General features: G+C 53.3%; 2 protein-coding genes across 12 annotated transcripts; one reads left to right on the forward strand and one right to left on the reverse strand.

Moving 5' to 3' along the window:
* Positions 1–67: 67 nt before the first annotated feature.
* SMIM22 (small integral membrane protein 22) lies at positions 68–5,298 on the reverse strand. Of its 8 annotated transcripts, none has more exons than XM_070232279.1 (5): positions 4,964–5,298; positions 3,799–4,013; positions 483–632; positions 308–393; positions 68–181 (listed from the first exon to the last, which is right to left on the reverse strand). In XM_070232279.1, exons 3-5 carry the CDS (start codon positions 604–606, stop codon positions 140–142), a joined length of 252 nt encoding a protein of 83 aa, XP_070088380.1. In that variant the 5' UTR covers positions 607–632; positions 3,799–4,013; positions 4,964–5,298; the 3' UTR covers positions 68–139. The 8 variants fall into 8 exon arrangements, with proteins under 8 accessions (XP_070088380.1, XP_014585653.1, XP_070088382.1 ...); XM_014730167.3 differs by having other exon boundaries at positions 293–393; positions 5,098–5,287; XM_070232281.1 differs by having other exon boundaries at positions 5,098–5,278.
* On the forward strand, positions 5,288–12,292 carry SEPTIN12 (septin 12). Of its 4 annotated transcripts, none has more exons than XM_070232276.1 (10): positions 5,288–5,383; positions 5,751–5,935; positions 7,441–7,566; positions 7,647–7,728; positions 8,101–8,238; positions 8,398–8,515; positions 8,611–8,706; positions 10,856–10,952; positions 11,849–11,900; positions 11,988–12,292. In XM_070232276.1, the coding sequence occupies exons 2-10, from the start codon at positions 5,773–5,775 to the stop codon at positions 12,187–12,189; spliced, it is 1,074 nt and encodes a 357-aa protein (XP_070088377.1). In that variant the 5' UTR covers positions 5,288–5,383; positions 5,751–5,772; the 3' UTR covers positions 12,190–12,292. The 4 variants fall into 4 exon arrangements, with proteins under 4 accessions (XP_070088377.1, XP_023472142.2, XP_023472143.2 ...); XM_023616374.2 differs by having other exon boundaries at positions 5,294–5,425; positions 7,414–7,566; XM_023616375.2 differs by having other exon boundaries at positions 5,294–5,425.
* Positions 12,293–20,345: the final 8,053 nt, after the last annotated feature.

Consider the following 20,345-nt stretch of genomic DNA (forward strand, 5'->3'; position numbering starts at 1 on the left):
GCACCTAGGTGAAGCGGTGCCGCGCTGTCCCCCTGCAGGACGCTCAGAACACACTGCAGACTCAGGCTCTGGGCAAACAAGCCATTGTTACTGTTGCCCCAGGGAACACACAGGCAGAGGGGCTGGGGGACTCGCTGCGTCAGGGTTCCAGGGCCAAGTTATCCACTCCCCTGCGGCCTTCCTGCAAGAGAGGCACAGAGGGGCCGGTGGCTTCACTCCATCGTGGTTCCCAGCCGCCCCCTCCACAGGAGGCCCAGCGCCCTCCCACCGCCCAGTCCCCCGCCGAGCTCACCTTCTTGGGGCTCACCTTCTGGGATCTGGGGGGGCCACGGCTGCAGCAGGTGCAGCAGCAGCAGTGGATGCCAGCAAGCAGCAGCAGCAGGAGCACGGCGCCTGGGGCGGGATGAGTGTCCAGATAAGACCCTGGGCCGCGCACAGGGCTGGGAAGCTGATGGGGGACCGGAGGCCAAGGCCACACTCACTGATGAAGACGAGGAGGATGATGAAGGCAGCGGTGTCCCACTTGGACTGGAACGGCTGGCGGCTCCTCAGTTTCCCCAGCACTTCCTGTGCTGTGGTCTCCAGGTCCTCCACCGACAAGCCCATCTCAGCTGGAGGGTCCTGGGTGCCACCTACCCGGGCCCCCCCAGAGGGCCCTCTCAGATCCTGGGCTCCTCCGGGGCTGGGCCACATCCAGGCCTCCCGCAGTGCAGCCCTGCCTCTGCGGGCTCCCCCCACCACCCCTCCGGGCCCCAGCCCCTGCCCCAGCCTCTCTTTCCTTCCTCTCCTTGCCCAGCCCTTCTGCTCCCCACCGTGACCCTGGCCTGGGCAGCCCCCTCCCCTCCCTTTCACCCCAGCAGCCCTACTCCCAGACCTCCAGCTGCCTCGAGCTCCCCCAGCCAGGCAGGTCCTAGGTCCTGGGAGCGCAGACTACTTCCTGCTTCCGGATCCACACCACCTGAGGCCTTGGCAACCAGCTCCACCCCTCCCCAGGGCCAGCCTGGGGCTGCCAGAGCTCAGCCTCTGGCCTCCTCCCAACAGAAACAGGCACCATGGGACCCGGGGAGGAGGCCACCGGCCTGTTGGCCTCTTCGTTCCAGGGATTTTTCACTTTTTCTCGACAGACCAGACAAGCAGCCTGGGGACACATTGGGCCCTTGGCGTCTGTTGACTCCATGAATGAAGGAAAGACAGAGAAAAAGAGAGAAAAGAGGGAGGGAGGAAGGGAGAGGAGGAGGGAGGGAGGTGGAGGGAGAGAGGTAGAAAAGCAGAAAGGAAGGGAGGCGAGGGGAGGGAGAAGTTGTTTCCTTGCACCTCGCTTCCTCGGGCAGCTCGGGTGTGCTGGCATCATGGTAGCCGTCTCTTGGTCCTTATTCTCTCTTTTCTGTTCCTCGCAATAACCCTTACGAGACAGTGGTTGCCGTCTCTCAAATGAGCTCTTTCCCCAGAACTTGGGGCCTGGGGCGGCTGACCCTGCCAGCGAGGTCACTGTCCCTTCTCCCTTCTTTCAGAGCGCAGACGTGTATCCAGGCACCCCAGGGGCCAGAGACTGTGCTCAGAGCCTGAGCTTGGCTGTAAAGCAGGTGGACGCCGTTTCTTGTTCTTGTGCTTATGGTCCAGTGAGGAAGAGCAGGTCAGCCAATGTTAGGCTGTGCCCCTATCACTATACATTATGTATACATGTATCGCTCTACGTATATACATACATATTCTGCCTGGCCATCCTAACGTGGGTATTACTGCTATTCCCATTTTACAGATGTGAGAACAGGCCGTGAGAAGTTCAGCGACTAGCTCAGGTCACACTTCTAATGTATTCATTTCCTGTTGTTGCTGAAACATACACCACAGACTTAGTGGCTTAAAATAACACAGATTTATTATCTTTACGGTTCTGGAGGTCAGAGTCTGAAATGCATCGGCAGTGCCTTTGTTCCTTGTGAAGGCTCCTGGCTGAAGGCATTCCTTGCCTTTTCCAGCTTCTAGAGGCCACTCACATTCCTTGGCTCATGCCCCACCCCCATCCCTTCCAGTTTTGCTTCCATGCTCACATCCTCTCTGACTCTGACCCTCCTGCCACCCACTTATACATTGGCTCACAGGATAACCTCCCCATCAAAATCCTCGATCACATCTGCAAAGTCCCTTTTGCCGTGTAAGGTGACATATTCACAGGTCCCAGGGACTAGGATGAAAACATCTTTGGGGGCCATGATTCTGCCAACCACACCCAGCGAGCAGAGAAGCCAGAATGGGGACTCAGGCATTCAGGCCCCAGAGTTCTTGACCACCTTGTGATAGGGTCTCCTGTGCTGGGATCCCCATCTTACACCCCACATCCCCTCCATCCCATTCTGAGATCTCAGGTTCCTGGTTCAGAGAGAGAGTAGTTTTGAAATGACTGGAGTGTTCTCTTGCAAAAAGGAGGGGAGGCGAGTGCAGCCACTGTGGAAAACAGTCTGGCAGTCCTCTAAAAGTTACACATAGTGTCGTCGTATGACCTAGCAACTCCATTCCTAGGTATATACCCAAGAGAATTGAAAACAGGGACTCAAAGGCTTGTACCCATGTTTATAGCAGCACTTTCGCAATAGCCAAAAGGTGGAAACATCCCAGTGTCCATCAACTGAAGAATGGATAGACGCAATGTGGTCCCTCCAGACAATGGAGTATTATTCAACCACAAAAAGGAGTGAAGCGCTGATATGTGCTTCAAAGCACGTGAACCTTGAAAATGATGCTCAGGGAAAGAGGCGAGACACAAAAGGCCACATGGTGCACGATTCCACTTCCATGAAACGTCCACAACAGGCGCATCCATAGACGCAGGAAGGAGATCGTGGTCTCCGGGGGCTGGGGGATGGAGCGAGTGCTTAGTGGTTAAGGGGTTCCCTTTTGGGGTGATGAACGTGTCTAGGAACTAGAGAGAGGTGGCGGTTTTTTGCCATCGTGAATGTGCTAAATGCCCCTGACCTGTTCACTTTCAAATGGCTAATGGTTAGTTTTATGTTATGCGAATTTTACCTCCGTTGAAAAAAAAAGTGGGAGGAGAGTCAACAACTGTGGTCCCTGACCCCCGGCTTGGCCTGGCTTGACCTGACAGAAGGTCCACGGTCACCTCCTCTCCCTGCTGAACCTCAGCCTTCCTGTCCAGCCCCCCGGGTGCCTTGTTTCTTGTTTGTCATTCCCATCATGAAAGTAAGACCCCCTCATTAAAGAAAATCTGGGAAACCCCGAGTTCTTACAAGTTGTTACAAGTTGTCCGCGCAGAGCCCAGACCCAAGCAGAGCAATGATGGGGAGGAGGCTGTGGCAGGACACATTTTGTGCTGGTCAGACCCCAAGACTCAAATCCTGTTCCCAGCCTTTAACACCCACGAGTGTGTAACCTGGGGCACGGTCCCTGACCCCTCTCTGCCTCAGTTTCTCCATGTATAAAGTGGGTGTGTGCACAGTATCCACCTCCTAGGGGTGTTGTGAGGATTGAGTGGAGTAATCGACATAAACGCCTCCTTAGCACAGCGAAACACACTGGAAACTGTGCACTAAATGGCCGTGTATTACTCTCGCCCAATTTGTGGGTGTGAGTTGTCCAGTCTTTTATTTTTGTCGCTGTCGGGCTCACCCGCCCTCCTCGTGCCCCACAGATCACTTTCCCCTCGGCTCTTCCCGGCCAACACGGCCAAGAGCACCTTGCAAACGACCACGGCTTTCCGCAGACCTGACCCCCCCTGGTTCACAGCATGGGCACCCACAGAGGCCCCCTCCCCCCGGTATTTCAGAGTCCCACAACGCTCACATGTGGTGGTCTGCCTGGAGGACGTGTGTTCTCTGCAGAAAGCCCGCTTTCCTTAGGGGACATTCCCAGAGGCGGAGTCTGCTCCGGTTCCAGGTCACTCACGAGGGCCAGGCGTTGTTCGGTCATTCACGCATAACCCTCTCGTTTGCTTTGATGAGGGGGCCAGCCTCGCTGTGTCCCTCAGGAGCTGTGCAGCTGTGGCTTGAGAGATCTCTCTGTCGGAGGTGGAACCGTGTTCTGGGTCAGGCTTTGCCCGTCTCCCCACCCCGAGCCCTGCCCAGCCCCACGCCCAGCCCCCAACCCTCGAAAGTGAAGTCTCAGCCTCTGTGGTCAGGTGTGTAGAAGGTGGGGAGTGGAAGAGCAGGGGTCGGGCGGGACAGACGCTGGTCGAGGCTCAGGACAGTTGAAGACAGTGGACCGGGGCGGAGCTGGTGAGTCTCGGTGGGTCGAGCGGGGTTGGCAAACCACTGCCTGCTTTTGTAGATACATTTCCTGGCACGCAGCCTCAACCATCCGTTTACTTGTCTGGGGCTGCTTTCACACTGCAACGGCGGAGCTGAAGAGTAGTTGCAACAGAGATCTTATGATCTGCAAAGTTTAAAGTCTGTACTCTCCAGCCTTTTACAGAAAACATTTGCCAACATCTGAGACAGGATTGCCTAGGGCTTGCAAACTCAGGTGCCAGGAAACAGGTGAGAAAGAAACAACTGAGTGAGATGGACTTGGTATAAGAAACATCTTATCATTAGGGAGACATTAGGGAGGGGTGAGGACTATGGTGAACTGGAAGACACAGGGCCTATCTAAGGAGGGCAGCTCAAGTCAGCTGCAGGCTGGCCCTAGTATTGCCAGGGCTTACAGCTTCTAAGATCCCTTGGAAAGCTAGATGTTGGTGTGATCAAGAAAAGAGGCAGTGGAGGTTGTAGGCTCAGATCCCAGCCCTGCCATTTCCTCGCTCTGTGACCTTGAATGACTTGTTTGACTCTCTCTTATCTGTAAGTAGGTGTAATGACAGCACTCACTTCATAGGGCTGTGATGATTATTGCATGAGTTAACATCCTAGGGCTCCTCGAACAATGCCATGCACAGACTAAGTACAGGGTAAATATTTGCTAAACCAATTCCTTAATTTTTCAATGCTGCCAGTTTGAAATACTATGGCACCTGCAAAGGTTGACGAAAACACTGATGTCCTGCTTTCTGGCCGTGGGTCACGGGTTTGCTTCCTGCTGCAGAGTGGTTAGGGGCCTTAGCTTGGAAGTCAGAGGGACTGGCTGAAGCCCAGCTCTGCCACTTACGAGGGAGCTGCCATGGGCTCCTGTGGTCCTGTGTATAGTGCTAGGCCAGGGTCGTGATGAGGATGACAGAGCAGTGCCCCCGAGGGGCCTGGAGCAGCAGCTTACTTGTCTCTGCCCTCATACCCCTGCTGCAGAGGGGCCCCCGGTGGGGTGACTGGAAGGGGTGCAGCTCAGATTCTTCAGTTAACTGCCACCCTCCCCCTCCCCCTCCCCCTCAGCACACACAAGGGGGTCTTCCAGGACAGGGCAGCTCCCCGAAGCTCCCCCAGGAACCCAGGGCCACCAGGTGCCACACGAGGCTGCTTCTCTCTCCCTCTGTCCCCCACAGGTCCGGCCCCTGGGCTTGGCCAGGCTGGCATGCTCTGTGGAGGGCGTGTCTGAGCAGAGAGGCTGCCTGGGCCATGGGTGGGGGCGGGACAGGTCCCTGGGCTGGTGCACCTCAGAGCAGAGGTTCAGTCTCCCCGAGAGGCAGCTCCCCCAGGCAGCTCTCCAAACCTCGTGGACCACGGGGACCTGAGGGATGGACAGACCAGGGGTAAAGCGTGGGAGTCCCTGGAAGCAGAGTTAAGGAGTTGAGGTTCAGAAATGAGAACTCAGTGGTCCCCCTCTGCAGCCCCTGTGACACCCCTCTCCCCACTCCACCCGGATGACAGGCATCCTTGTGCCCTTGGCCCCATGGACCCCCTGAGACGGTCCCCCTCCCCCTGCACGTCGCGGCCCCCGAGCCCCAGGACCCCACCCTGCGAGATGCTTGGTCATGTTGGCATCGAGGCCGTGCTGGAGCAGCTGAAGATCAAGGCCATGAAGATGGGGTTCGAGTTCAACATCATGGTGGTGGGTGAGTGAGGGCCGGGGGGCACTCACAGGAGAGCAGACCAGTGGACGTGACCCCGCGGGCCTGGACGTGTCGCCTCACTTCTCGGAGCCTCAGTCTCCCCATCTGTTAAGTGGGACTGATGGAAGTACCTCTCAGGGGGCCTGCAGTGGAAAATCCGGGAAACACTGAGTCGTTAAAAGGCAAAAGTCCCACAAAGCCAAACCAAACCCAAGCAGAGCAATAAAAGGGGAGGCCGTGGCAGGAAGCGGAACCCCCCAGACTCAGATCCTGGTCCCAGCCCTGAACCCACCAGCGTGCGACCTTGGGCACGGTCCCTGACCCCTCTCTGCCTCAGTTTCCTCATCTGGCTTAGCACAGTTCTTGGTGTTCAGGAGGTTCTCCATGGGTCAGCGCATCTGGAATTGCATTTTTATAGATGCAAAATTAATTTTGTAGGTCAAAATTACACTTTTAACAAAATAAACTAGATACAGCAGAACATAAGTAGCAGAGTGTGTAGCACCAATTAAAGGTATTATTTGGGGCCCAGCCCTGTGGCTGAGTGGTTAAAGTTCTGCGCACTCCGCTTCAGGGACCCAGGTTCGTGGGTTCAGATCCCAGGCACAGAACTACACTGCTCATCAAGCCATCCTGTGGCAGCAACCCACATACAAAATAGAGGAAGATTGGCACAGATGTTAGCTCAGTGACAATCTTCCTCAGCAAAAAAAAAGGGGGGGGTTATTATTCTACAGCATTCTACAGCAGCACTGTCCAATAGAAATACAACAGGAGCCACATAAATAATTTTAAAATTTCCCAATAGCCACCTTTAAAAAAGTAAAATGAAGGAGGCTGTAAAATGAGGAGTTGCTGAGACAGGGCGTGAGTGGGCTTGTGGGGGAGCTGTGTGTTCTGTCTCTCAATCTGGTGCTGCATACACAGGTTGTTCAATGTGTAAAAATGTGTTCAACTGCTCATCAAGGAGGAATGGATAAAAACCATGTGGTGTATCCATCCGATGGAATATTATTCAGCCATGAAAAAGAATGGAGTACCTATACTTCCTATAATGTGGATGAACCTTGAAAACATTACACTGAGTGAAAGAAGCCAGACACAGAAGGACAAATACTGCATGTGTCTATTTCTATGAAATGTCCAGAATAGGCAAATCCATAGAGACAGAAAGCAGAGGAGTGGTTGCCAGGGACTGGGGGTGGGAGGTATGGGGAGTGACCGCTAATGGGTACGGGGTTTCTTTTTGGGGTGATGGAAATGTTTTGGAGCCAGAGAGCACTGGTGGTTGCACAACACTGTGAAAGTACTAAATGCCACTGAACTGTTCTTTTTAAATGGTTGACAGTTAATTTTTTGGTGTATGAATTTTGCCTCGATAAAAACGGGTGTTAAGTGTCCAGATGGATGCAGATGAAAGTACACACTTTTCTGCATGTGTATTATACTTAGAAAACAGTTTCCTTTTCCAAACAATTTAGTGATTGCTGTCATCTGGCTGCTCATAGGGCAGAGCGGGCTGGGCAAGTCCACCATGGTGAACACGCTGTTCAAGTCCAAGATGTGGAAGTCCACTCTGCCAGGCCTGGGGGTGCCCATGCCCCAGACCCTGCAGCTGCAGTCAGTGACCCACAGTGAGTGACCTCCCCCGACACACACACCCGCCCCTCCCCACCCGGGTCCAATCTCTGCCCACTCGGCTCTCCCTCCACAGTCATTGAAGAGAACGGCGTGAAGCTCAAGCTGACTGTGACCGACACGCCTGGCTTCGGGGACCAGATCAACAATGACAAGTGGTGGGTCCTTGGGAGCGGGGGCCCGAGCCCAAGTTGCCCCTGCCTCTGCCCCGCAGGCCTCTGGGAAACATCCCGGCCCGGGAGCGACTCAACATCCCCAACTTGTAACCCCAAGTTACAAAGTAGGAAACTGAGGCTCCGAGGCTTCTGTGACCTCGATGAAGCTGAGGCCTCGGCTCGAGGGGCGTCTCTCTGGTGATGCAGGGGAGTGGGGGACGGGTACTCGGGTGACCCAGCGCCTCAGGTTGTGCGAGACTGAAAGTCTGTGAGAACCTGGGCTGTTGGTCATCCTAAGGGGAGACCCCCAGTGCCCCCGGGGAGGTGGAGGGGGCTCCGGGGCACGGCACTGAGGTGGGGTCGTCTCCGCGCCAGCTGGGACCCCATCCTGGGCTACATCAATGGACAGTACGAGCGGTACCTGCAGGAGGAGATCCTCATCACCCGCCAGCGCCACATCCCCGACACCCGCGTGCACTGCTGCGTGTACTTCGTGCCACCCACCGGGCACTGGTGAGGTGGCTGGGCCCGCCCAGGGAGGCCACCTGCGTGGGGCAGAGAGGAGGAGGCGGAGGGCCCCCCGGGTGGGCTGTGGGCTGGCACCCCCTCACTCATACACTCGCCGCCGCTGCTTCTGCCACCACCACTGCCATCGCTGCCCCGCCCGAGCAGCCTGCGGCCCCTGGACATTGAGTTCCTGCAGCGGCTGTGCCGGACTGTGAATGTGGTGCCAGTGATCGCCCGGGCCGACAGCCTGACCATTGAGGAGCGAGAGGCTTTCAGGCGCAGGGTGATCTGGGTGGCTGGGCAAGGCTGGGGTTGGTGGGGGTGGGGAGGGGGCAGAGTGCAGAGGGTGGGCTGAGGTCACCTGTGTGTGGTCCCCAGATCCAGCACGACCTGAGGGCTCACTGCATCGAGGTGTACCCGCAGAAGTGCTTTGACGAGGACATCAGTGACAGGATCCTCAACAGCAAGATCCGGGTAGGAGGCCGTGGGGGCAGGGAGGCTGGCAGGACTGAGGCTGGGTGACTTTCTTTCCACTCACCCTTTCCGTCTGAAGATCTGTCTCTCTCTACAACTCGGGGAAAGTTCATCTATTTCTGGCAAGTGTGAATCTCCATTCACCCACAAACTCAAGGTTTACAGAGATATATCTGACAAGAGACATGACTATATAAAAAAATATATATATATTCAAAAGACCTGAATATATAAAGAACTCTTACAAATCAACAATAAGACAAACAGCCCAATTTAAAAATGAGCAAAGGATTTGAATAGACATTTCCCCAAAGAAGTTATACAAATGGCCAATAAGCACATGAAAAGATGTTCAACATCGTCAGTCATAAGGACCATGAGATATTACTTCACACCCACGAGGATGGCTGTCATCAAAACGACAGACGACAACAAGGGTAGTTACCCAGAATTAGACTGTGGATGTGATCGCACCATCTTGTGAATATAATACTAAAACCACTGAACTGTACCTCTCAAAGGGCAAATTTTATGGATTGTTAATTATATCTCAGTAAAACTGTCACAAAAAAAGAAAGAAAGAGGGGCTGGCCCCGTGTCATAGTGGTTAAGTTCACGTGCTCTGCTTTGGTGGCCCAGGGTTCACTGGTTTGGATCCCGGGTGTGGACATACACACTGCTCATCAACCCATGCCGTGGCAGCGTCCCACATACAAAATAGAGGAAGACTGGCACAAATGTTAGCTCAGTGACAACCTTCCTCAAGCAAAAAGAGGAAGATTGGCAATAGATGTTAGCTAAGAGCCAATCTTCCTCACCAAAAAAAAAAAAAAAAAGAAAGAAAAAAGAGGGAAGTAGCTCATATCTTCATGTTCCTCAAATCAACTGAATTCCAACTCTAAGCCCCGATCTTGCTGTCCTTGTGGTGGATTCAATGTCAGTTCGTCTTGATCCTGCAAACGACCTGGGTGAGGCCTAGGATTCATCATTCATAGACACCAGGCCTCAACCCCTTCCCCCAGAGACCCTGCTAGCCTAACAGTGCATTTGCTTGGATTAGAAAAAGGCAGCAGCTTCCTTCACAGACAGGAGCCTGCACCTAATTTCAGTTGTACACAGCCTCATGGCCAGCTGCCTTTGTGCAGTGCACAAACCACACATCTGTACATGGAGGCCGTGCTTCCCATCTGGCACCCAATTTCTCTACACATTCTCTCTCTCCCTTCCCCACTGGAGCAATGAACAGGATTTCTTGTGAAAGATTCAGAGAGCCGTGATCTTTGCCAGCTTCTGCTTTCTGTCCTGAGATGGGCACAGACAGCAGCCTGGCCACAGCTGGAACAGAGCTGGAAGAGATACAAGGAGAACATACTCAAATTAACGTCTCAGTAAATCATCCAGACACATAACATTTGTCGAGGATTTACTCCAGACTGGCACAGAATAAGCGTGCAACAGATAGTTACTATTATCAGCCCCAGTTTACTCCCTGTCACAGGTTAACTCTTAGAAACAAAAACAAACCCAGATACAGCACTTCCGAGTTTAAGAGTTTGAGTCTCTACTCCCAGCCTCCCAGCCACGAACAAGTAAACAACTGGAATTTCTAAGAGGGCTGAGCAAACGGTTTTGTGAAGGGTCAGATGACGGTGAATATTTTAGACTTTGTGGGCCAAGTGGTCTCCCCCGGGGTAGCGTAAACGAGAGTCGATGGGTGGGCCGGGCCGTGCACCCACAAACCTCACACGGGAAGACCAGAGCCATGGTTTGTCACCCCCTGGTTGAGAAAGTTGTCCCTTTTAAGCCTCATAATGGCTGAAGGCGACGGCTGCTCCCGTTTCACAGGTAGGACATTTGACATCAGCAGAATCGTGTTATCAACGTGGCTACGAGTCCCGACACAGTTTCCGAGGGTGACTCCGCCAAGCACGTTCACAAGGCCCACGTCAGTCCTGTGGGGACTTCCACTCTACAGATGAGGAAACTGAGGCCCGGGGTAGACTTTGTGTCTTCTGACTTGTTAGCTGTCTGTGCCCCTTCTACCACTTTCTCTCCCCACAAAGGGCAGCGCCCCCGCTTCCTAGCTCGACGTCTTCTCTCCCCACCTCCCCAGTGGGGCCAACCCTCCAGTCTCGCCCCCTGCCCGCAGGACCGGATACCCTTCGCGGTGGTCGGGGCCGACCAAGAGCACCTGGTGAACGGGAGGTGTGTCCTGGGCCGGAAGACGAAGTGGGGCATCATTGAAGGTCAGTGCGGGGACTCTGGGCAGGACGCGGGTGGGAAAGGGTTGAAAACCAGGGCATGCCCTACTGCCTTTGGCATCCTTAGCACCCCTCGCAGGGCCCATGTGGTTAAGCCCCAGCGAGGAAACAGACAGACCAGGGATCAAATCCCTCTGTGAAGCTGGGAGGCCTCGGGCAAGGCACCTAGTCGCTGGGCCTCAGTTTCCTCCCAGTAAAATGGGCATCATGGTAACATCAGCCTCATAGGGTGCTGGAGAGCAGAGCTACCGCTTTGCACAAGGCCCGGCACCCGGGAGGCGCCCTATTTGCTCGCCAGAATTCGCTGTGGACCTACTATGTGCCGGGCATACTATGTGCTGTTCCTAAGAGGATGTAGAGAAAGCAGGGCTGACAAGGTCCCTGTCTCCATAGAGCTGATGAGACGATGATGGGTGGGGGCAGCACCAAGGAGGAAATCTGTGGGTGGCAGAGGGGGCTGCCTGAGGGAGCAGAGGAAGGCCCTGCTGGGGGGGAGACGGGAGGGTGAAAAAGGAGCAGCCAGGCCTGAGTCCCTGATTTATCAAGATAATTATTAGAAGTCGAATATAATATACGTGATATAGGGTGTCATATACATAATGTAATAGAGTCATTATTGAGGGGATAACAATAAATGATCAGTGGATTCATTGACTCAGCAGCTGTTCGTATGAGCCACCTGTGCCAGGTGCTGGGGACACAGTAACGATGAATGAATGAATGAATGAATGAACGGGAGGTGGGATATGACAGTGAGAAATGTGGAGAGAGGGCGGCGGTGGGCCTCCAGGTGGCGTGCAGCATACAGTGAGCGCCTACTTAGTGCTCACCGAGGGCTGGCCAGGCGCCCCAGAGCCCGCGCTCAATGTCCTGTTTTGCAGTGGAGAACATGGCGCACTGTGAGTTTCCCCTCCTGAGAGACCTGCTCATCCGGTGAGGATGTGGGGAGCTTGGGGGCGTGCTGCGGGGACCCAGGTGACGCTGTGGCCGGCCCCGGCTGACCTGCCGCCCCTCTCCCAGCTCCCACCTCCAAGACCTGAAGGACATCACCCACAACGTCCACTACGAGAACTACCGCGTCTTCAGGCTTAACCAGAGCCACGCGCTGCCCCGCGGGCCCGGCTGGGTGAACCTGGCCCCGGCCCCCGCCGATCTCACGGCCACCCCCGGGCCCTGGAAGGTCCGCTGGCAGGCCCACGACAGTTCTGATGAGGAGTGCTGAGCACTGGTGAACTCCGGGCCCAAGGGGCTCCCTGAGTCCTCAGAGGCCCCCCAACTCCCATCTGTGTACTAGAGCGTGTATTAAAGGTGGACATTGCTTTTTATGAAAGGGTGTGCTTTGAAAACAAAAGGTGTTTTGTAAATGACTTCTTTGAGCTATCCTCAAATAAAAGTATGGTTCTTCTTTCTTTTTTTTTTTGAGGAAGATCAGCCCTGAGCTAACTGCTGCCGCCAATCCTCCTCTTTTTGCTGAGGAAGACTGGCCCTGAGCTAACATCCGCACCCATCTTCCTCCACTTTATATGTGGGACGCCTGCCACAGCATGGCGTGCCAAGCGGTGCCATGTCTGCACCCGGCGACCCCAGTGCCACCGAAGTGGAACGTGCAAACTTAACTGCTTCGCCAGCAGGCTGGCCCCAGTATGGTTCTTTTTTAAGTAACAGCGTGAGACCCCAGGCCCCCAGGAGTCTTGAAGGCCTGGGAGGCATACCTGGACAACTGGCCCCTTCTGCCCCAGAACCGGAGCCAAGCTCCAAACCAATCTCCACCGTCCGTCCTGACCCTCCCTCCTGGCATGAGGCCAGGCCCACGGCGTCATAAATGGTTAAAAACGCCCCATCTCTAGCTGTCTTCTCGGCCTCCCTCTTGCCGTCCTCTTTGCTCCGCCGGGGCAGACCAGCCCGTTGAGAAGAGAGCTCCAGCTCTGGAGTCTGGCCAAGCTGATGGGAAAATCCCAGCTCTGCCACTGATGAGCAATGTGACCCCAGACAAGTCACTCATTCTTCCTGGGCCTCAGCTCCCTCATCTATGAAAGGGGGACGTTAGTACCGCTGTCATAGCATTGCCATGCAGACAAGTGGAGTAGCTCGTGGAACGTGCCTGCCACAGCCTGGAGAAACGGCTCTCAGACGGCACTGATGGGAACGGGAGACAGCGTGGGTCCAGGGCAGAGGGGGTGCCTGCCAAACGTGTGAGCTCTTCCCAGTGTTGCCGAACCTCTCAGCCTCAGGTCCGTGCCCCGGGAGCAGCAGGCCAGTCGCCGAGACAGCGATGCTTGGAGGTGGAGAAAGGTTTATTCGAATTGGCCACAATGAGAAAGGGGGAGAATAGTTTCTCTCAGATCCATCTTAACAAAAGAAGAAAGCAGGGGGTCTTTGTCGGGCTAAGGGGCTTAGGACGTGGAGTTTCGGGGAAACAAAGGGGAAGTCCATGTTTCTTTTGCTTCAGACAAGACTTTGAGCTACTAGATTTCTTGGCACCAGTGGCAGCTGGGCTGGAGTCATCTGATGATCGTAACCTTGAAGACATTCTTTTTCTTCTGCCAAACAAGCTCATAAATCCTTGTCACTGAGTCACCACTCTGGTTAAACAAGAAAAGAGCACGTTAGCAAGTTTTAATGACGCGTGGGCTGCAGGGCAAGCATTTGGGGTCAGCAAATGCATCTAACTGGGGATTGAGGTTATTTATCTGGGATGCACGTGGGCACTGACTTCATCCGTAGGGAACAAGGTGGAAGGATAACCACGTTCTTATGGGATATTTAAGGTAAACTTCAGGTGTCCAGGTTCACGGGACTCTCCGAGCCCTCAGAAATAAGTGGACTTCATGGGAGCCCACACAGAGCGGGTCGAAGCTCACTTGGTTTGGTAATGAAAGGACAGGCGACTCCTGTGATCCAGGGAGCCAGCGGGGGGTCGGGGGGGCACTCGAGCTCCTGGAGGGAGAGAGCACCTGGTGAGCATTTGGTAAGCGGCAATGGGGAGGAGCAGTGTTGTCCCAGCTGTATTGGGGTTCTCCAGAGACACAGAACCAATAGGACACAAGTACATATATGGAGATTTATTAAAGGAAATGGCTCAGGCAGTTACGGAGGTGAGAAGACCCCCAATCTGCCATCTGCAAGTTGGAGACCCAGGAAAGCCAGGGATATAATTCAGTCCGAGTTCGAAGGATCGGGGGCCAGCGGTGTAAGTTCCAGCCCGAATGTGAACACCCGAGAACCAGGAGCACCAATGTCCCAGGGCAGGAGAAGACAGACGTCTCAGCTCGAGGAGAGAGAGCAAATTCACGCTTTCTCTGCCGTTTCCTTCCATTCGAGCCCTCAGTGGACTGGATGACGCCCACTTGCAATAGAGAGAGCGGTCTTCTTTATTTAGTCTACTGAATTAAATGCTAACCTCTTTGGGAGACACCCTCACAGACACGCCCAGAAATAAAGCTTTACCAGCCACCTGGGCATCCCTCGGCCCAGTCAAGTCGACACATAAATTTAACCATCACACCTGCTAAAAGTTGCCTCCTTCATGAAGCCCTCCTTGACTTCCCCAGGCCACTGCACCCACTGTGTACGTATCACATGGTTTGTTTTCTGGCCAATCTCCCCCACTAGCCTGGGAGCTCTGTGACGGCAGACACATCAGCTTCATCGTGTACGTGACAGGTGCTCAGGACTCGGCTGTTAAATGAATGAACTCTGTAACACCTGCCCCATAGCTATTTACCCATTAAGTTCACACACCTGCTGACTCCAGGCTTGGGGAAACTCCCAGGGCCTGTGGGGACCCACGCCCTCCACCCCAACATCTCTGGGTTAGGGTGTTGCTACACAGAGGCTGAGCACACTCCCGAGGTGAAGATTAGCCCCAGGCAATACAGCGATGTCTACAACATTTCAAAACATACACCCTTTGGCTCAGCAATTGCATTTCTAGGACCGGATCTCACAGATAGGCGAGGGTTTCTCAAACCTGGGTGCTATTGACATTTGGGGTCAGATCATTCTTTGCTGCAGGGGCTATTGTGTGCACTGTAGGATGTTTAGCAGCATCCGTGGGCCTCCACCCACCAGAGGCCAGTAGCACTGTCCCTCCAGCTGTGCCCATCAAAAATGTCTCTTGACTTTGCCCAGTGTCCCCTGGGGGCACCATCTCCCTGGGTGAGAATGACTGATAGAAACAGCGCACCTGTCCACCAGGAGTGGACTGGAAAGTGAATCACAGGACATCCGTACTATGTGTATTAGCTTCCTGTGGCTGCTGGAACAAATTAGCAGAAACTGGGAGGTTTAACAACACACTTTTATCCTTTCACAATTCTAGAGGTGAGAAGTCAGAAATTCGTGTCCCTGGGTGAAAACCGAGGTGTCAGCAGAGTCGTGCTGCCTCTGGAGGCTGGAGGGGAGAATCCATCTCCCCGCCTTCACCAGCTTCTGGAGGCCGCTGGCATTCCTCGGCTCGTGGCCCCTTCCGCCATCTTCCTTCTGTTGTCACATTGCCTTCTCTACTCGAGTCTCCCTCTGCCTCCCTCTTATAGGGATCCTTGTGATTACATCGGGCCACTGGCGTAATCCAGGATCATCTCCCCATCTCGAAATCCTTAATCTGCAGAGTCCCTTTTGTCACATAAGGTAATGTCTTTATAGTTCTGGAGCAGGAATTAGATATCTTTGGGGGCCATTCTTCAGCCCACCGCACCATGGAATATAACGTGGTCCTCGAAAAGAATGAAGTGGGACGAACACTGTATGATCTCACTTGTACGTGGAATCTAAAAGAGTTGAACTCATAGACACAGAGAGTAGAACGGTGGTTGCCGGGGCCTGGGGGAGGAGGAATTGGGGAGATGTTGGCCAAAGGGCACCGACTTCCAGTTATCGGATGAGTAAGTTCTGCCGCTCTAATGTACAGCGTGGACTATAGTTAACAAGGCTGTATCATACGCTTGAAAGTTGCTACGGGAGTAGATCTTAAATGTTGTCACCACACACACAGAAAGACAGCTCTGTGAGGTGGAGGACGTGTTAACGAAGCTTATCGCAGTAATTGTTTCACAATATACACATATATCGAATCATCACGTTGCACAACTTCAGCTCACGCAATGTTTCGTGTCAGTTACATCTCGATAAAGCTGGAGGGAAGAGAAATTGAGGTGGTTCTACGGTCACCCGTGTGTTCCTTCTAGGAACAGATCCCCAGGGCCCACTACTACCTGCTGCAGAGGCAGCGTCAGCAGGGCACGAAACCAAGTCGCCGCCCTCAGAAGCGTGCACATGCGTGGGGCAAGATGACCATAAACAAAACAAATAAGTTGAGGCTGGCGCAGCGGTTAAGTTCTCACATTCCGCTTCTCGGTGGCCCGGGGTTCACCAGTTCGGATCCCGGGTGTGGACATGACACCACTTGTCAAGCCATGCTATGGCAGGCGTCCCACATATAAAGCAGAGGAAGATGGGCACAGATATTAGCTCAGGGCCAGTCTTCCTCAGCAAAAAGAGGAGGATTGGCGGCAGCAGTTAGCTCAGGGCTAATCTTCCTCAAAAAGACAAAACGAAACAAATAAGTGAAATGCTGGGCATGTTGGGTTGTGATGGGTGCTCTGGCACCAAGGAAGGCATTTAAGGGGTATAGGACTGTCTAGGGTTGAGGGGGTTTGCAATTGTAAGAAAGGGGTCGGGGGCAGGAGGCCAAGCTGAGAAGGGGACTTTGAGTAAAGAGGAGAAAGGGTAAAGGCTAAAGCATGGGGAATATCTGGGGGCAGAACATTTCAGGCAGAGGGAAAAGAGGGCACTGTGAGTGCAAAGGCCCTGGGGCTGGAGTGTGCTGGATGTGTTCAAGGAAGAGCAAGGAGGCCTGTGTGTCTGGAGCAGCACAAACCAGGGGAGAAAGTAGGGGGAAATGAGGACAGAGAGGTGGGGAAGGGCAGGAATTCAAGTTCCCTGTCATGACTCTATTTGTACAGTTTTGTACAGATGATCGTTGAAGAACATCGATGAGAGGAAAACAAGGAGTAATAGAGTATATAGTGGATGGCAGCACATGGGCATAAATATCTCCGGAAACATCCTGAAGACACTGGGACACATGGCTGCTCCCAGGGAGGGTACGTGCATTGGGGGTCCAGAGTGAGGACACTTCTTTTCACACTGTCTCCTCCAGTATCATGTGAATGGCTTGTTAACCAGGTGCATGTATCACCTATTTGGAAAACATTAATACATTTAAAATATTAGCCCTTGGCCCTGCCCTGAATGTTAGGATCTCCTCGGACCAGGGTCATCAGTGGGGACTGATGGCCCCACTCCCCCTCCTCCTTCCTGATCCCCCGCTGTGGCCCTCCCCCCAGCTGACACCTCCCCCAGGCTACAGTGACCGCTCACTGCACTCCCACCACCACCCACTCTTGTTCGCTAGGGCCACCTTTTTGGCGGAGAGTGGGGTATTGCAGGGAGTGTTGGTCCCGCTCTCTGCTGATGACTTAACCTCTGGTTCTGGAAGCTCTTGCCACACCCTGGTGACTGTGCAGCTCATGCTTGGCACAGACTGTCAGCTGTGCCCTGAATAAAGGCCGTGCACAGTTTCTTCGGCATTTCCCGACCTACACCAGCTGGGCGAGGACGAAGGCCTCGTCTGACACATCTTGGGATTCCCCAAGCCCAGCTAGCGTGGGTTCCAAGTCCAGCTCTGCCCCTTTTTAACAGCAGGACCTGAGACAAGCCACCGGCCATCTCGGAACCCATTTCCTCATGTGTGAGATGGAGACGGCAGCGCCATCCCGATACCTCCGAGTTGTTGGAGACAAACCTGCTCACAGACGCCCAGGTCCCGGAAGGAAGAGCTTTTCTGATTGTTTCGTTTTGTGGGTGGGGGGTTTGCACTGTTCAGGACACTAGGCAGGTTCATGTCGTAATGGCACAGTCATAATATTAAATAACAGCAGGGAGCGTTTTTTAAGATGAGGCTTCACAAAATCAAATCCCGTGTGCCTGGTACAATAAACCATCCACCAGATGACACGGACAAGGATGTTCCTAGCAGCTGTATTCATGAGAGCCAACACTGGAAATTGCAAATGTTGAGCATTTTGGATAGGGAGAGTGGATCAATTGTCGTATCGTCATACAATGGAAAGTTCTTTGGCAATAAAAAGGAACCAACGACTGAAACAAGCAACAGTATGGAGGAATCTCAGACATAATGATGAGGGAAAGCTGCCAGACAGCAGAGGAAACAGATCATGTGGACGCCATTTATAGAGTTCAAGAAGAGAAAAAAAATCAGTCTAACCGGATAGAAATCAGATCAGCGGTTTCGGGCAAGGGCTGGGGGTATTGACTTGGGTGGGGGAATGCACCAGGGAGCCTTTGAAAGTATTAAAAATGACCTATATCTTGATCTGGGTGGAGGTTACAGAGGCGTAGAGATTTGTACAATTCTTTGAGCCATACACTTAAGATTTGTGCACTTTACTGCAGATATGTTATACGTCATAAAAATTTTTTAAAGACAGAGAAATTTAAGCAAATTCAAATAGAAATGGTATACAGCCAATAAGGCCTGCTTAAAAATTAGCAGTGCATTTATTTTAAATTACTGATGAAAACATTCACTAGGTTTCAATACTTCGAGAATGTAAATTTGCAATAATGGCTATTTTGTTGTTGTTGTTGTTGTTTAAAAAGCCCAGGAAGGGGCCGGCCCGGTGTTGCAGCGGTTAAGTTCGAATGTTCTGCTTCTCAGCGGCTCAGGGTTCGCTGGTTCGGATCCTGGGTGCGGACATGGCACCGCTTGGCAAGCCATGCTGTGGCAGGCGTCCCACATATAAAATAGAGGAAGATGGGCATGGATGTTAGCTCAGCGCCAGTCTTCCTCAGCAAAAAGAGGAGGACTGGTAGCAGATGTTATCTCAGGGCTAATCTTCCTCAAAAAAAAAGAAAAAGCACATGAAAACTTGCAGTTTATGTCCCCTGCCCCCACCACATCTCTCTCCAATCTCTGCCCCCTGACATGGGAAATCATCATTCTGAATTTGGTGTTTATCCAAATCCTAGGCATTTCTTTACCCTTTTAGTACATATGTATATATCCCGAAGTCATATGTAGTATTGTTTTGCATGTTTTTATAATTTACAGGAATGCTATCATACTGCCACGTGCTTTTTTGCTCAACATCCATCTCTGAAATTTATTCATCATTCTGTTGATTGGCATTTAGATTGTAATGGCAAAACCCAAAAACAAACAACACTGCTCTGAACAGAAAGGTAGTTTTTATTATTTACAAAATTAGCAGATATTAAGGCTTTTTGTGTGTCAGGCAGTCTGTTTTGCCTCTTTCCATCACAATGGCGCCTATCTCAGGAAACGTTATCATCTTCATGCTACTAATAAGTCATTCTTGCCATCTCCCTCCTTCACCCCAACCCACTCAACCACAGGGCCCTGCTGATTCTGCTTAGGGAATCTGGGTCAGATCCGTCCCTCAGCGGCCACCACCATCCCTAGTATGACCTCAACACTGGACCCCTCCAGCTGGGCTCACGGCTCCCCTCCGGTCTCCCTGAGATCTGTGCTCTACAATGCTTCCTATCCCACCAGGACACTCTCCTGGTTTCCTGTTGCTCTGAGGATAACATCCCCAATCCTCACCGAGCCTCCTCGGCCCTCCTGCACGGTCCCACCTCTCCAGCCTCGTCTCCCAACCTTCACACCTGCACCCGGGCCACGCTGGTCACCTGTCTCTCAAACGCACCCCATCTCTCAGCACGTACACACCTGCCGTTCCTTCTGGTGGAACCCTCGCCCCATTTCTCCAGGTTAACTCTAAGCTGCCTTCACTCCTCTGCTAACCGTCACCTCCATCCTAAAGGGGTCAGGTGCCCTCTTCTATGCCCCTTGGTCAGCATGGACCAAACATGTGACTACATTATTTGTGCAATTATTTTGTCCACTCTATGCCTCTCTTGGTAGCATGTAAGCGCCATGAAAGCAAGCACCTGCTCACCACTGCGATTACCCCAGCGCCTAGCAGAGCCGGCAGATGGGAGGACTCAATATGCCGCTTTTTAAAAAATACCTATGAATCGATTAACGGTTTTGAACGAAAGTCCCCCCATTCACAAATGTGCAAACTGAGTCTCAGCGTGCGCAAGAGACTGGCCCGCAGGCTCGGCGACAAGGACGCGGCGGTCCTGAAGCCAAAGTCCCTCTCACAGCCGCCCCGCAGGGAGATCCCGGAGGCAGCCCCGCGCGCCCCGTATACCGAAGCACCTGCCACCTGGGCGCGGCGCGGGGCACTCTGGGAAATGTAGTCCGGCCCGCTTCTGGGGCGCGGCGCCCGCGACTTCCGCTTTCGGCGGGGTCCCGAAGCTTTGGGA

The sequence above is a fragment of the Equus caballus genome, chromosome 13, assembly GCF_041296265.1.
Source record: "Equus caballus isolate H_3958 breed thoroughbred chromosome 13, TB-T2T, whole genome shotgun sequence".
NCBI lineage: Eukaryota > Metazoa > Chordata > Mammalia > Perissodactyla > Equidae > Equus > Equus caballus.